The sequence below is a fragment of the Lemur catta genome, chromosome 13 (assembly GCF_020740605.2).
Source record: "Lemur catta isolate mLemCat1 chromosome 13, mLemCat1.pri, whole genome shotgun sequence".
Lineage (NCBI taxonomy): Eukaryota > Metazoa > Chordata > Mammalia > Primates > Lemuridae > Lemur > Lemur catta.
Window position 1 is genome coordinate 74,360,070 of NC_059140.1, and position 14,643 is coordinate 74,374,712.

The following is a 14,643-nucleotide window of genomic DNA, read 5'->3' on the forward strand; positions in this document are numbered from 1 at the left end:
TTGGGGACAGCGGGTCACTCTCCTCCAGAAGCAGTCCAGGACACAAAGCACCGTCTGGGTATTATTAGAAGGTTGTGCCAACCAGCTACAGGAACCAGCCCAGATTCCAACACGCTTTTAAAAGTGCTGGCCTTGGGAATTGGGCTCATCCAGATTACTCTGCCTGAGGAAGAACTGACTAATTAGAAAAAAAGTTACAAGCTAGCTAATAAGCATTTTCACAATGTAATTTTAAGGATATATTTTAAAACACAAAGGTTTGGCCATGTTTGTTTTATTTTATCATGATTAATTTCTTAGGGAGCCATTGCTATTACAAAAAGGTCATTGGAACCCTTACTGATCTTTTAGTACTCAGACAACCTGGAAACACATCATTAGTATGTGCCACTCTGCGTTGTGCTTCTGTTTTTACATAATTTTTGTTGTTATTGTTGCTCATTCCATATTTCAACCTTGAACTTCAGAAACACTAACCTGCCTCTGCTTTCAGGTACCCTTCATCTCCTCTGTAGTTGCCTGCTCTGCAGGGAAATGGAGTACCGTTCCTCCATCCTACTCACCTCCCCACAGATGTCACCTGCCTTCTGTCCCCATCCCATACCCTTGGCCCAGACTGGGCTAGATATCTCACTTCTGTCTCCAATAATGAATGTTCTATGCACAGAGTTGTCATTACAGTGATTCCATTGGATAGCTGTATGTCTGTGGATTGTGTCCCCAACTAGATTGAGAAGCTTGAGGCATGGCCTTTAACGCTTTTTGCTTTAAGCCACATGCCTCCTGGCACAGGGCTTGCCCGTAGCAGGCACTCAAAGTTTGCTAAATGAATATGCCAATTAGGAGTACCGGAGGAGATCAAATAGCATTTGCTGAGGAGCTACGGTCTAGATTCCTCATAGCACAGTGGTAAGAATTTAACGAGAGCGCATAAATAAACGAGGGGGAGCCGTACCTAGCACAAAGTGGATGTATTTGTCAAATGAATCATGGAGGATCCACAGTTTGAAGGTGAGCTTAAGCTCAGAAAGCTTAAGCTACTTCCCAGAGTCACACACACAGTTAAAGTGAGGGAGTTGGGATTTGAACTCAGTCCTCTCTGGTCCCTAAGCCCTTGGCTTCACCCACAACTTCTTGTAGCACACATGTCCCTCCAGGGCCCCAGCAGGCAGGCAAACATTTTTCCTTTGTTGATAACGATCTCTGAATCAACTGTAACACTTTTACATAATAGCTTTTCATGGGAGAAATTCCACAAATATTTTTTGCATGAATGGATGGATGAATAGGCTCGGGAAACTTCCAGTGCTGAACAAATGTGGGTGACTAGTCCATTTAGTGCATGTTACGATAGTATCCCTTTAGAAAACATACTAATATCACTCTACCAATCCACTGATCGAAACATAATAAGTTATAAATAATCTTGGGAAGAGGGCCATGAGAACAATGTAGTAGAAATAAAGGTAAAGAAAAGAAAGTTAACCTTTCCAGGACAGTGACAAACTCAAAAATCTGTGGTATGCAGAATATTTTTATGAGTCTTTCACAACAGAAAAGAGGCATTTTAACCTCCCCTTTAAAATCTGATTCTCTGATTTAGAGTATTCTATGAGGATATTAACTCACATCTAATTTTTTTAAATTTGTGGATTGTCAATTATATAAGTAGTCGTGCAATATGAGCAGCACACTATGAAAGATGAGGATAAGTAAACAATTTCATTGTTGTCTCTTATATCCTGGGAGAGGACTCTGAGGGGAAAGAAGCTACTTGGAGGTGACTTAGGTGACAAAGATATTAGTAATCAAGGCAATAATGGCTCTCACTTCTTGTGCTCTCTTTTTGTGGTAGACATCTTGCTTATGTTATATTATTTTATTAGTTGGTCCCCACAACACCACAATGAGGTAGAATTTCTTATCCACATCCTACAGGTAAGATTTGTAGAGTTACGTTGCCCAAGAGAGATTGCAGATAGTAGGATTTATACCCAATTCTGCCTGGGTCCAGACACAGAGTCTAGCATGTTGTCTTGTGGTTATTACTGTAACACCAATGCACAGCCCCAGCTGGCCAGGCCCTGAGCCTTGCTGCAGTTCTAAGAGCTGGCTCCCCTTTGGTTTCCTGGAAGGCAGGTACGTGGGCTGTTCATTATCATATCCCCGGCACAAAGTGAAGGGCTGCTGCGTGTAGGAGCTCATCCAGATTACATTGCATGAGGATAGGGCAGAGTTGACTTGTTAGAAAAAAACATTTCGAGTTGAAAGCTAATAGGTATTTTCATTATGTAGTCTATAAGTTCTGTAAGGACATATTTAAAAGCATAAAGTTTGGCCATATTGGTTTTATTTTATCATGATTAATTTCACGGAGACCCACCGATACTGAAAAAAGTCAATGAGGTCCTTGAAAGGTCTCCTCAGTATCATAGTCCACATCCCCTCATCCTGGCCAAGCACCCTCACATCCTCTAACCCATGACAGACACACTATCCTCTGCCCCCAGGGAAGAGTTTGGAGTCTGTTCAAGGATAAATGTGATCCTCAAGGACATGCTATGGTCACAGTAGTAAGGGTCAGGCTTCCAGTACCCCAGAGGAGTAGAAAAATCCTTTTCTTTTACCTCTGCCACCAAAGGTGATATGTCTACATCATACTTCGTCCTCCTAAAGAGGCATCCTCCCCATTGGAAAGCCAAGCAAGGCCAGCACAGGGCCCAGAGGAAAAGGGTTTGTAGTGGTTTATTCTAGCAGAGCATGAGGGGCACTTTTTTCACTGCCTTGCAGCCACTGATGTATGAAGGACTGGGCCCCTTTCGCTGGTAGGCATCTCAGCCTGCGGCAGGCCCAGAAGAAATCAGGAACAGAACACACATCCATGGCTTACGAACCTTGGCAGGGCTAGGACAGGAATTTGCATTCCAGGACATTTAGGAGACACAAACAGCAGTAACTGATTGACAAACAACGAAGAATGGAAGTGACGAAGAGAGGAAAAAAGGAAAGAAAAGGAAAAGAGCATTCTTTGACTTATTCAACAAAGGTTTGTCCAATGCCTATGAATGACAAGGGAAAGTATGGTCTTCAGGAGCTCACAGCCTCTGGGGAATCAGTAAACAAGCCCTAAAATTTGAATAACTGATAGAAATCTGAGGTAGCTCAGTAGGGTGGGAAAAGTGGAGCCATATCCCTCTTTCTTCTAGGAGAGGAAGAGGGAGAGGAAAGCGGGTTAGAAGGGAGTGACAAAGATGTACCAGTCTCACAGTGGTAGCGTAAGGGGGCATCTTAGAGATCCGCATGCCCCTTGCATATCTTCCCTATGCAGCCTCCAGGAAGACCAACTGGAGAGAGATTTAGGTGGAATTCATTTAATTAAAATATGTCCATTCTGGGAACAGACACTTAAATCCATGTGAATTAGTTTCTTCATATCGCCAGGAACAGTTGGGAGCATCTGTTTTATGAGGTGGCACCGCTGGCATTTACCAGCAGCGAACAGCACGAGGGCTGCTACTCTCCAGGGGCAGCCCGGGCCCAGGCAGCGCAGGGAAAGGTGAATGAGCAAGGAGGGCACAGCAGAGCCTGGAGCCCTGAGGAAAGGGGCTCTGGGGAGTTGGGAGGCAGCAGCCGGCTCCTGGTGTCTGCCTGGGCCTGGAGAAAGGGAATGGGGCAGGCGGGGACAGGTACAGAAGGCAGGGACAAGGAGCTCAAGACAGACTCTCCCGCCCTTTGTCTCGCACTGTTCCCCTGTCTTCAGAGACAAAGGGGGAAAGTTTTATGTTGTCAAAATATAAAAAGAGTTGGTAAATGGTGAACTGCTAAGAGAGTCTTTGCAAGTAGAAAATAAGGTGAACTAACACACTTAGGGAGAGTACACTTTTTTAAATGAAAAGTAACAATTTACATGCTTCCTCAGGAAAAACAGAATTGTGGCTTACATTTCAGAATTTAAATAGCAGGTTTCAGGGTTGTTGGTCAGCAATGGCAGCTTTCTAGCAGTAACTGTGCTTTTTTCTAGGAAGTTGGAGCTATATATCTCCTCTAAGGAGCTTCACTCCTGTCTCTTAATATATGTTAAGATCTTAATATCCTGTTTGCTGGTGTAGAAAGCGGATGAAAGGCATGTGGAATAATTTGAGGGCCTCATCATTCAGAATTGGCAAGAAATTCCCTTTTTGCTGTTTCCCCTTTACATCAGGGAATAAAGCGATTTTAATTTGCATGGCTTTTCGTTACATCTCTGGTTCCCATGTTATTCTAGTTACCCGCTACTAGACAAGTACCCTGTGTGATCATGTCCATCCTTGCCGAGATGTGACTCTGCAATCAGGCGGTCGGCTCTTGTGAAGTATTTGGAAAGAGGAATTTCATTTCCCTTGGCAGAAATGAAGTAAGAACACTCTGACTCGCTCAATAAATAGAGATCCCCAAAATGTTATTTATTCTACTACTCACACCCTCTCAAATGGATAATTAGTTCATTTGAGGAACTTAATGCACCTTGGTTCCAAGAGCTTAATGTGTCACCCAATGAGGGCATCTGTAATAATGCTAACATCCGTAGAGCTCAAACACATCCTGGCTTCAGAATCTATCTAACACATAGAAAAATACACCAACAGTTTAGTGGTTATTTCTCCACCCAAAATGAAGGTGCTCCCTTTCAACAGGGCAACCCCAAAGAGTCTGTGCTGAAATGACTCCTCTTTATGTATACGGACTTTGAATTTACCCTGTTACAGTTCAAAATAGAAAAGACACAGGCTACTCTTTCTCTCTTTCCCTTATTCTCACATGTGCTGAAGAAACAAAGAAAAGAGCAGAAAGGAGTGATCTATTTCTGGTATATGAATTTAGTTTCCAGGATGGAAAATCAGAATATCATGTAGGGCAACAATGATCCTGGGTATCCAAATATTAACTTTCTTTCTCTTTTCTACTACAATAAAATGGCTAAGGTAACCATAAATGTAAAGATTACTTAATAATTCTCAGTAACTGTGCAGGCATTCTAATTATTATTTCGTAAGTAAGGAAGCTAAGGCAAAGGAAAACAGTGAGTTATATGTACATGTCTGAAGGAAATAATTTATAACCACAAAAATACTTTTCAACCACTGTGAAGATTATCTTGACGGAGTGAGCAGTGCACATTTTCACAACAGTGGGCATGTCCTGTAGCCAAATGGGAGACGTATGTCCCTTCTCTCCTATAGGATCTAACACAAGCTAGAGTTGTTCGACTCATTCAGAGCTGGGTTATCATTCTCCCATCTCCCATCCTCTATGGTTCAGAAATCAAACAGCACTCTATTTTCTCTCAAAAACATGTCCTGAAACTATGCCCTTTTTGTATCAGGCTTAAATCAAAATTTATAGATTGAGAACAGTAGCTCTAAACCAGAGACAATTTTCTCTGTGACAGACATTTGGCTGTCTGTCGTTTTTGGTTGTCACAAGGTGATGAGGGGAGAGCTAGGACCTTGCTAATGGGATCTAGTGGGTAGAGGCCAGGGCTGCAGTTAAACAGCCCATAGAACAGCCCCCGCAACAAAAAATTATTCAGCCCCATGTCAACAGTACCAAGGTTGAGAAACTCTGTATTAGAGGAAAGTTGATAAATGGCCTTTTTCCCAGTAAGTTTATTTAATAGTTTTTTTCATTCAATCATTCAACAAATATTTATCGAGCATCAATAGAGCACTGTAAAGAAGAAAAGCAGTCACTGCTCTCTGAGCCATACAATTCAGAGAGAGGAAGTAAAACACATGTGTGCGCACATGCGTGCATGTGCACACACATGCACACACACCAAGATCATTGCTTATTGTGGTATATGTTGTGAAGGAAATAAATGGATAATGATAGAGAGTAATAGACATGCTTTCGATAATATTGTCAAGTAACAGAAACCCCAATTCAAGCTAGCTTAAACAGTGAGGAAATGTATGGTTCACATAACTTAAATCCACAGTGAGGGTGGGTCTCAGGACTGACTTAAGTCTTCAGCTCCAGCTGTAATTTTCTTAGTTCTGTCTACCTCCGTGTGTCAGTTTCCTTTTCAGGAAGGTAGTAAGGTCTTTGTGATGGTTCTGGGCCTCATAATCTCACACAACAGTGCCTGGAGGAAGAAGGATGGAGGGAGGGGAAGGAAAAGGGACGAAGAGGGACAAAGCATATCCTGGCATTCTAAGCCTGAAAGTTACCCTGATTGGGCTGCCTAGGTCACGTGCCTGTCCCTGACCTATGACTGTGGCCAAGGGGAATGAGATGTGCTGACCGGCATAAGCCAATCAGTGATTACCTTTGGAGCCAAGGCTGGCACCAGCTTCTCCTTAATAATTGAACAAAAAAATAGGTCTTCCTTTAGGAAAGGTAATATGCTTACTGGGTGAGCATTCATGAACTTTCTCTATGGGAAGTAGGTTTGAACTGAGGCTTGAAGGCTCTAGCCAGCAGCCTGAGAAAGAGCTTTATAGGCAGGGGAACAAGTGCAAAACCTTGACATGGGAAAGGTGGCCAGTGTGCCTGAGCATGGCGTTCCAGTGGGAAAGTAGTTCACAGTGAGTTTGGAGGGGCAGCCATGAACATTTTCCTACACATTGAGTTGTTAGCCATATTTGTTATATTAATAAATATGATGCTCCTTTTTAGATTGGAAGAAACATTTTATATATTTTTCCTATATCCTGGCTGCTAGCAGATAGGATAAAGTTACCTCACTTCTATGTTTACCATCATATGTTATTTTATTTTATTTATTTTTTTTAGAGACAGAGTCTCACTCTGTTGCCCAGTCTAGAGTGCAGTGACACAATCATAGCTCACTGCAACCTCAAACTCCTGGACTCAAGGGATCCTCCCACCCAGGCATCCCAAATAGCTAGGACTACTGGTGTGCACCATCATGCTTGGCTAATTTTTTAATTTTTTTGTAGAGCTGGGGTCTTGCTGTGTTGCCCAGGCTAGTCTCGAATTCCTGAGGTCAAGCAATCCTCCTGCCTTGGCCTCCTAAGGTGGTGTAATTACAGGCATGAGCCACTGTGCCCAGACTATGTTTACCTTTGTATAAGTCTCTGTTCCCTGCATGACTTTACTCATGCATTTCTATTTTTAGATGATCATTCTAATATAAATTAAAAGGACAAAATAGGTTTTAGCAGAACCAATTGACTTGTAAAGGATAAATTTTAAGTTACTATATAAGAAGAAAACAAAAATCCTTTGGTGAGCAAATATCAAAAGAGGCTAAAATGGACAAGATTTCAGATACTTTAGAATTCATGATATACTGGCATTTTAGAGAAGCCAACAAAATGCATCTTGATTTAGAACAAGTTTTATACCACTTCTGTAACCCTCCAGCACCTCTCATTATGCTGGATACAGAGGTCACCAAAATACTGATTGATAACAGAGGTCGAAGGTCACGTGCACGTTCATGTTTATTACTCTGTCTACATATCCACTCCTTTGCCCATCTCTTCCTTCCTTTCAAGGAAGCTTGTCACAGCTTTTTATATCTACTGTATGTTATCTCTTTGAATGGCATTTTTGTTTGGGTTTCTCTTCTTTCAGTTTTGTATTTTTCTTTTATTATTCTTTGGGAGCTGTCTCTGCTTCCAATTTTGAGAACCTTCTTGCTCTCTAAAACAAATGTGGAATAAAACCCAATAATTGCAATAGTAGCTGCTAGCAGACAGATTAAGCTCCTCTTAATTCTGTATTTACCTTCGGATCCATAATTACCTAACAAGAATTTGTAGGGACTGTTTCTACCTGGTCTAAGTTTCTTTGTAACTTTTCTGATATACTGTCACATAAACAGTGTGAGAAACTGTGTAATAAAAATGTAATAAAAATATATAAAATTATATATATAAAGTAATAACAACTTTAATTAGATAATTGTGATAATTCTTACACTTTCATCACTCACCTGTTTTGCTAAATAGTTAAGGTGAACTGATTAAGAGGTGGCTATAACTTGACTAGACAACTGAGAATCTACAACAGTGCAAGCTGAGATTGAGGTTCAGGTACTGGCTTTTCTTGCACAGCATTACTACTATTACTACAATATATCAAATGCTTATTATCAGACTTTATTTACTACCATGTTTTATTTATACTGAATCCTTCCAAACTCCCAGCAAAAATAGGTATTATTTCCATTTTACAGTTGAGGAAATTGAGGGCAAAGAGGAATTTGTCAAAGAATACACAAGACAGTATGTAGCCAATATTATTAATACATAATAATGGTACATGTTTAGTGCTTTATATACATTTCCATCACTACATAAACACTAGGAGGTGGAACACAGGAAGGTTTAGTAATTATCTTAAGGTCACATAGCTCACAAATTAGTAAGAAGAATAGCCAGGATTCAAGCCCATGAATTTTAATTCCAGGAGGGCTGGGGTTCTTCTATATAAAGCGTCTTAGTAGTGAGTGCCAGGATTTGAAACTGACCCAAATCTGTCTGGCTCCAAAGACTGAGAATTGCTCATTTCTCCTCTCTGCACAGCAGTTTCCTCATACAAAATGTGGGAGGCAGACCAAATAATCTCAAAGGTCCTTTGTGTTCAAAACTGCTATGATTCCATGGATTTTAACATAAGGTTCTGATATGTAAAAAAAGGTGGTGGTGGATGGGGAGGGGGGACACAGTGTTCGAGATGTTTCTAGCTAACCATAGCTATAGCTAACCATATTTCCAAACTTAAGAATACACAACCCGGAGTTGGCTGCTATAATCGTTACCATTTTAAAGGCGAGTTAACTGAAGCATTTTAAGGTTAAGTAACTTGCCCAAGTGGCAGGCCATCAAAGAGCGCATACAATTTACGTGCCCGTAATATAAACCTGGGCCTGTGGGCCTTGCCTCTCACTTGTGTTGCCTCTTAACCTACTTGTCTTGCTGGACGAGGAGGAATTGCCACATGAGGCAGATTTTTCTAACTTTAGGTCACAATTCCTTATCCAATTACACACTTACCCAATAACATGTTTGAATTGGGCTTATTTCCATGTGTCTGAGATAAGGTAAACGGGATCCCAAGCAAACTTAAAAAGACACAAAGGGTATGAAATACCTGATAATATCAGCAGCATAGTTCTCCTTTCTTACTTTGCTTGTCTCTTTACTGAACATAAGTTAGTGGGGACATGGCTTTTCAGGGAAAGAAACAAAAGATGTTTCATATCATACAGGAAGCAAAACTTACGTACTAATTTATGGCTGGGGACGGCAGGCTAGGCTTAAACCAGACGTACCAAAAATAGGCAGAAAGTAACACCGTGGACAGCCTTCCAGATTACGTCACAACTAAAACTGCTTTCAAAAAAAAAAAAAAAACACTATGACATTTTATTCCACAAAAGAACAGATGAATACAAGAACACTTAACATAAACCCTCTGCTTATTATAAGCAGTTTAAACTGACGTTCCTTCCCCTAAGTCGCAACGCACCAGTTACGGTGATCCAGACAATAATAGAAGTGAATACCAAACAACATGACGTTTATTGCCAGAGAACGCGCGCAAACGCGCTGGACAGAACCCAGCCTCTCCCCCGAGTCCCGCAAGACAAAGCCGGATCCCAGCATGCACCGGGGCCAGGACTACACATCCCAGCATACACGGCGCGCTCGTCTCCCAGCCGCACTACAATTCCCAACATGCTCTCCTGACGGTCGGCCGCCTCCCCAGTGACCTGGGGTCTGGGGTCTCACGCAGAAGTGGGGGCGTCTATCTCCGCTCGCTCAGTCTCCCGTTAGAGTCTAGGGGTCAGACACCGCCGCCCAATAGTAAATTGTGAATATTCCTTGTTTTCGAGTCATTTTCCATTGCCTGTTTTATTAGGACAGAAAAGAGCCTCTAGCTAGGGCGGGTGTGGGCGGAGGCAGGTCAACTTGGACTGCTTGAGCCAATGGCGCGGGAGCGGCCTTCCTGCCACCATGGCAACGGCGGCCGCTCTCAGGGGGACCAGGCACCCATTGGGTAGAATCTTTCGAGAAGGCTCGAGAAGAAGGAAGCGGAAGTGGCACGTGGAGGGGCCGGTGGAGGCGCCGGTGAGTAAATGCCGCAGATTCTGGAAAGTTCTCATCAGTGCGATACATAAAGCTGAGGAATTGGGACCTCCCCTTTTGGGTCGGTAGATCGGCGCCGGCGCTGGTGTGCGAGCCGCGGCGGAGTGAGGCCGGTAGTCATCCCGAGCTGCGGAGCGAGCCGCGGAGCCCGAGCGCCCCCTCGCCCAGGGTTAATCCTCTGCCACCGCCGCTGTCCCCGGGGAAGCCGAGACGCCTGACAGGCCGACTCTCCGTGAGTCCACCCGAGTGACAGAGGAACGGGCAGACCTCACGGGCTAAGCCGCGCGCAACCGGGGCAGGAAGCGGCGACCGGAGGAGCAGGCGGGTGGCCGGGGACGCAGACGCAGACCCAGACCCGAGGCGGAGGCGGACCGCGAGCCGGCCATGTCGGTGGTGGGGCTGGACGTGGGCTCGCAGAGCTGCTACATCGCGGTGGCCCGAGCCGGGGGCATCGAGACCATCGCCAACGAGTTCAGCGACCGGTGCACCCCGTAAGTGGCAGTCTGCGGGGGTCCTGGGGGGAGGCTCTGCGGCCTGGAGGGCGTGGGGACCCCCAGGCTCGCGGGCTGGCTACGAAACACCGCGGCGAGCGAAGGCGGTGCGGGGAGCGGCGACCCGGCCGGGCGGGACCTTTCCCAAAGAGAGGTGTGGAGCTTGTCGCCCAAAATTGGAGAGCGGGGTGTCCTGGGGATGCTTGGGGGCAAGGGGTGTCCGAGAGTCGAGTCTCCCAGGTCCCAGGGTCGTCACTTTGGGCGGGCTTCCTACTGGGAGCTGGGCTGATGTAAAGCCCGGGACTTCGCTCTCTTTTCTTGGCAAGCTGCAGCCTGCGCCTTCCTTGGCCACCCCCGTTTCTCCACCCGGCTTCTCAGAGCTGGCTGAGCCGCCCCCAGCTTGCCCCCCTCCCTCCGCGCATATCTTTGCGCACCGCGGAGCCTGGGCTGCCGAGCCTTTTTTTCCCCGCATTGTGAATCTCGAAATGAACTGGAAGCTTCTAGAGCCTCTATCCCGCTGCTTGTCCGGTTAGCTGGCGGACTGTTGTTAGCAACCACAGAAACGCTTCTATGAAAGATTAATCCATCTCTTCTTACTCAGTCTCTTGGTTTCTAACGTTGTCCTTGGTGCCCGGGATCATTTTCGAAAGATGTAAATCACCTTTATTTTTTTTTTTTTTTGCTCATTGTATGAGAGCCATTCATGACGAATCCTAGACCGTATTTTTATTTATTTTGAACAGTTTACCAAAAAGAGACAATGAAAATTGCATAGTTTTGTGCTAGAACGCCCTGAGAGGATGGATGTTGTCACTGCTTTAAACGTTAAATTCTACAGCAGCATGGAGTGGGCAAAGGACAACCTTTTAAAAAGCAACTTTTGAGGGTGGTTATTTTCTAAAGAGAGCATGTGAGTGTATATATAAAAATATACCCGCATGTGGAGTGTGTGTATATAAACTTACATGTATATATAAATATACCTTGCGTTTGCATCGATGAAAACTGCTTTCTCAAGGAAATTACCGTAGGTATTCTTTTTTTTCAAATGCCCCCAAGACCAAGCTGGAAAGTGTAAAAGTAAACCCAAAGGCAGAATGGGCTGATTTACTTGCGTGCAGGTGAATGTTTATGAAAGTTAATGGAAAATCGGAAAATAAAGTATTTGTCAATGTTAGTAACATTGGGAAGACAGTTCTCTCCCGCAACCCATAGATTGACCTCTGCAGCTCTAACTAAGTCTTTCGCTGTGCTAAAGGCTCTGTAATTGGAATTTAGGAAGAAAGAAAGGAGTATTTCAGTTTTCACGCCTAGGTGGGGTTTCCATCTGTGTTTTCTTACATCCAATGAAAGAAGGAAAGCTGTTCAAAGGAGAGTAGGGAAAAAAATTGTGTTATGTGGCTATAGAGACGACTATGTGAAACTAAAGACAACAGGTATGCCTCTGAAAAACGTAAACCAAGAGCAATGTTGGAGTTCCCCTTAATGTGCTTGTTAAACTATATATGGTTGACTCAATTGCATTGGCCACTCTTAATTCCTGTTTAGTACAATTAATTTGATTCTCCTCTTGGAAAAATGAGAAGATCCATTCTGCAAATGTATAGTTATTCTAAGCTTAGCATGATACTCTGTTTTTGGATGGTTTCTTAAAGGTCCTCTGCTTGGACACTTCCCTTTTAGGATGCTTTTTAGCACCTGCTCAGATACTGTAGGTTCAGGGTGTTTCTGTTACAGCAGATGTAAACTTTATTTAGCGTGGTATTTAATGCTGTCAGTATATTCCCATTTTGCTCATCTGATTTACCATTACTCCTACCTGTGTAGGTAGGAGTAACTAATCTACAATTAGATTCGTAATCTGGAATTAACTCACTCCTGTAATCCAAAACCTAATTCACTTACCTCCTCCTCAGAAGACTTTTCTTGAGCTTGTCTCTGCTCTGTATTACTGTGTATTCCATTTTCCATTGCTCAGAAGGCTGTCTCACAGTTACAAGTCACTTTTCATTTCTTCAAAACAGATTTAGTATAAGTGATTATTCCCTCCTCAGTGTTCATATTCCATTCTGCTGTGGTACTTTTTCTGATCATTTTTACTGGGCTTTCTCAAATACAGTATTCCAGATGAGAACCTCTTTTGTGCTCTTTAAACTCCAGAGATATAACTTAGGTTCACTCGTTTGAGTTTACATAAAAACTTTTGATTCCTAAAGAGGTAGTTGGTATATAAGGACAAAAATAGGTATGACAATGATACTTAGATTTGTACAGAATTGATGACTCTTTACAATAATCTAAATATTTAGAAAGGGAGAGTTACATCGTATTTTACTTTAGAAAGGTAGAGTTTACATCACATTTTTTGTTAGCTGTGTGTGGGGTCAAGTTAATACAGACCCTTTAATTATTGAAAACATTTTCAGAATTAATCTTCACTTCCTTATAATTGGGGACCTACAGGATTACACTTGAGACATTTGGGATGGTAGGACTGCCACCTAGATTGGGTTCTCAGAGCAGCAGTTAAGTGGAAGCCCCCCCTTGGAGTATGTGACAAAAGCTATAGACTCCAAAATTGTGCTATACTTGTCCACCTCTGGCTTGAGTAGGAAATTTATAGTAGAATTTCCCTCCTGTAAGTTTAAAATGTCTACATTTATGCATTTTAACACTTTTGAAACATTTTGTTTGTGTATTTTCTAGATCAGTTATATCATTTGGATCAAAAAATAGAACAATTGGAGTTGCAGCCAAAAATCAGGTATGTTTTTCAAGAGAATTCTGATCACTTTTTAAGGAGGAGCTTGTAGAAGGAAAATCTCAAGAGACAAAAGTATGAAGTTTCTAAGCTCATCTGAGTTTTAAAAATATAATTCAGGTGTTCTTTATGAACCCTCATCATGACTTTTTCCCTTCTGTTTCTTTTGTCTTATTAAATAAGATCTACTTTAACTTTCTAACTTGGCAACCTTAAATTTTAGTGTCTTTGCTACATTTTAACTTATTTACATTTTAAAAACTATAAACAAGACACTAAATATTTTCATTTGAAGTTTCCCATGATACTCATTTAAGAGTTAAAAGATTTCTTTTATAGAAGGAACTTCTTAGAAGTTCTGTGTTTAAAAGCATTTTCAGGTTACTTAGTAATTAGGCAGGACTTTTTGTCCAGACCTGTGCTTTGTATGGTAGCCATTGCTGAATTAAAATGTGGTCTGAATCAAAATGTGAAGTACAAAATACATGTGAGGCTTTGAGGATCTGTAATGAAATAAAAAAGCAAAGTATTGTATCATCAATTTTTTTATATTGATTATACTGAAATGATTTTTTAGATATATTTGGCTAAATAAATTATTGAAATTAATCTAACCTATTACGAGTTTTTAATGTGACTACTAGAACATCTGCATGTGTAGCTCCTATTTATGGCTCACATTGTAATTCTCTTGAACAGCACTGGTCTAGACCCTGTGGAGATGTGGAGAGAAAAAGTTAAAAAAAAAAAAAAGATACTTTTTGAGAGGCTTTAAGAAAGAGAATGGAAACATTTTTATAGATGCAGAAAATAGTACTGCTAATAAGGAAACAAAATCCTAAACCTTGGAATATATTGTAATACTACTTTATGGCTAATTAGGTTGGAAGAGATACATGACAAAAGAGGGGGTAAAAAGGAAAGAAGAGAAATAGTTACACTCAAAATAACATGCTCAAAGGAGAGGGGGACTTTAGTGGAGTCACAGTCCCCCTAAATGTGCCCATTCAGGATACTGTTGCATCTTTGTGGCTGAGGAGAATCAGCTGAGGCTCAGATCTGGCCAGTAGACATGTTTCATCTCAGTTTTAGAATTCCAAGGAAATTTAATATAAAAACTTGCTTGAGTTCTGTATGTCAGAGAAAAAAGTATATGAAATGACTGTTGTGGTATTTTCAACCTCATAATTTCAGAAGTCTTCAGTTTTCAATATTTTAATTATTATTTTAAACAGTGCTCCTACTGACCCCTTTAAGGGAAAGATGCTCTAACGTGGAACTTTTTAATACA

At 42.1% G+C, this 14,643-nt stretch overlaps 1 protein-coding gene across 4 annotated transcripts in view; it reads left to right on the plus strand.

Moving 5' to 3' along the window:
- HSPH1 (heat shock protein family H (Hsp110) member 1) overlaps window positions 1-14,643 on the plus strand; it is a 55,148-nt gene that overhangs the window by 20,379 nt on the left and 20,126 nt on the right. For 2 of the 4 annotated variants that reach the window (XM_045567321.1, XM_045567324.1), the window contains exons 1-2: window positions 10,040-10,591; window positions 13,298-13,355. In XM_045567321.1, coding sequence (XP_045423277.1) covers window positions 10,485-10,591; window positions 13,298-13,355 — 165 coding nt within the window. In that variant the 5' untranslated portion in view covers window positions 10,040-10,484. Of the gene's footprint in view, window positions 1-4,357; window positions 4,394-10,039; window positions 10,592-13,297; window positions 13,356-14,643 lie in introns of those variants that run through there. The other 2 variants (XM_045567322.1, XM_045567325.1) reach the window with 2 other exon arrangements.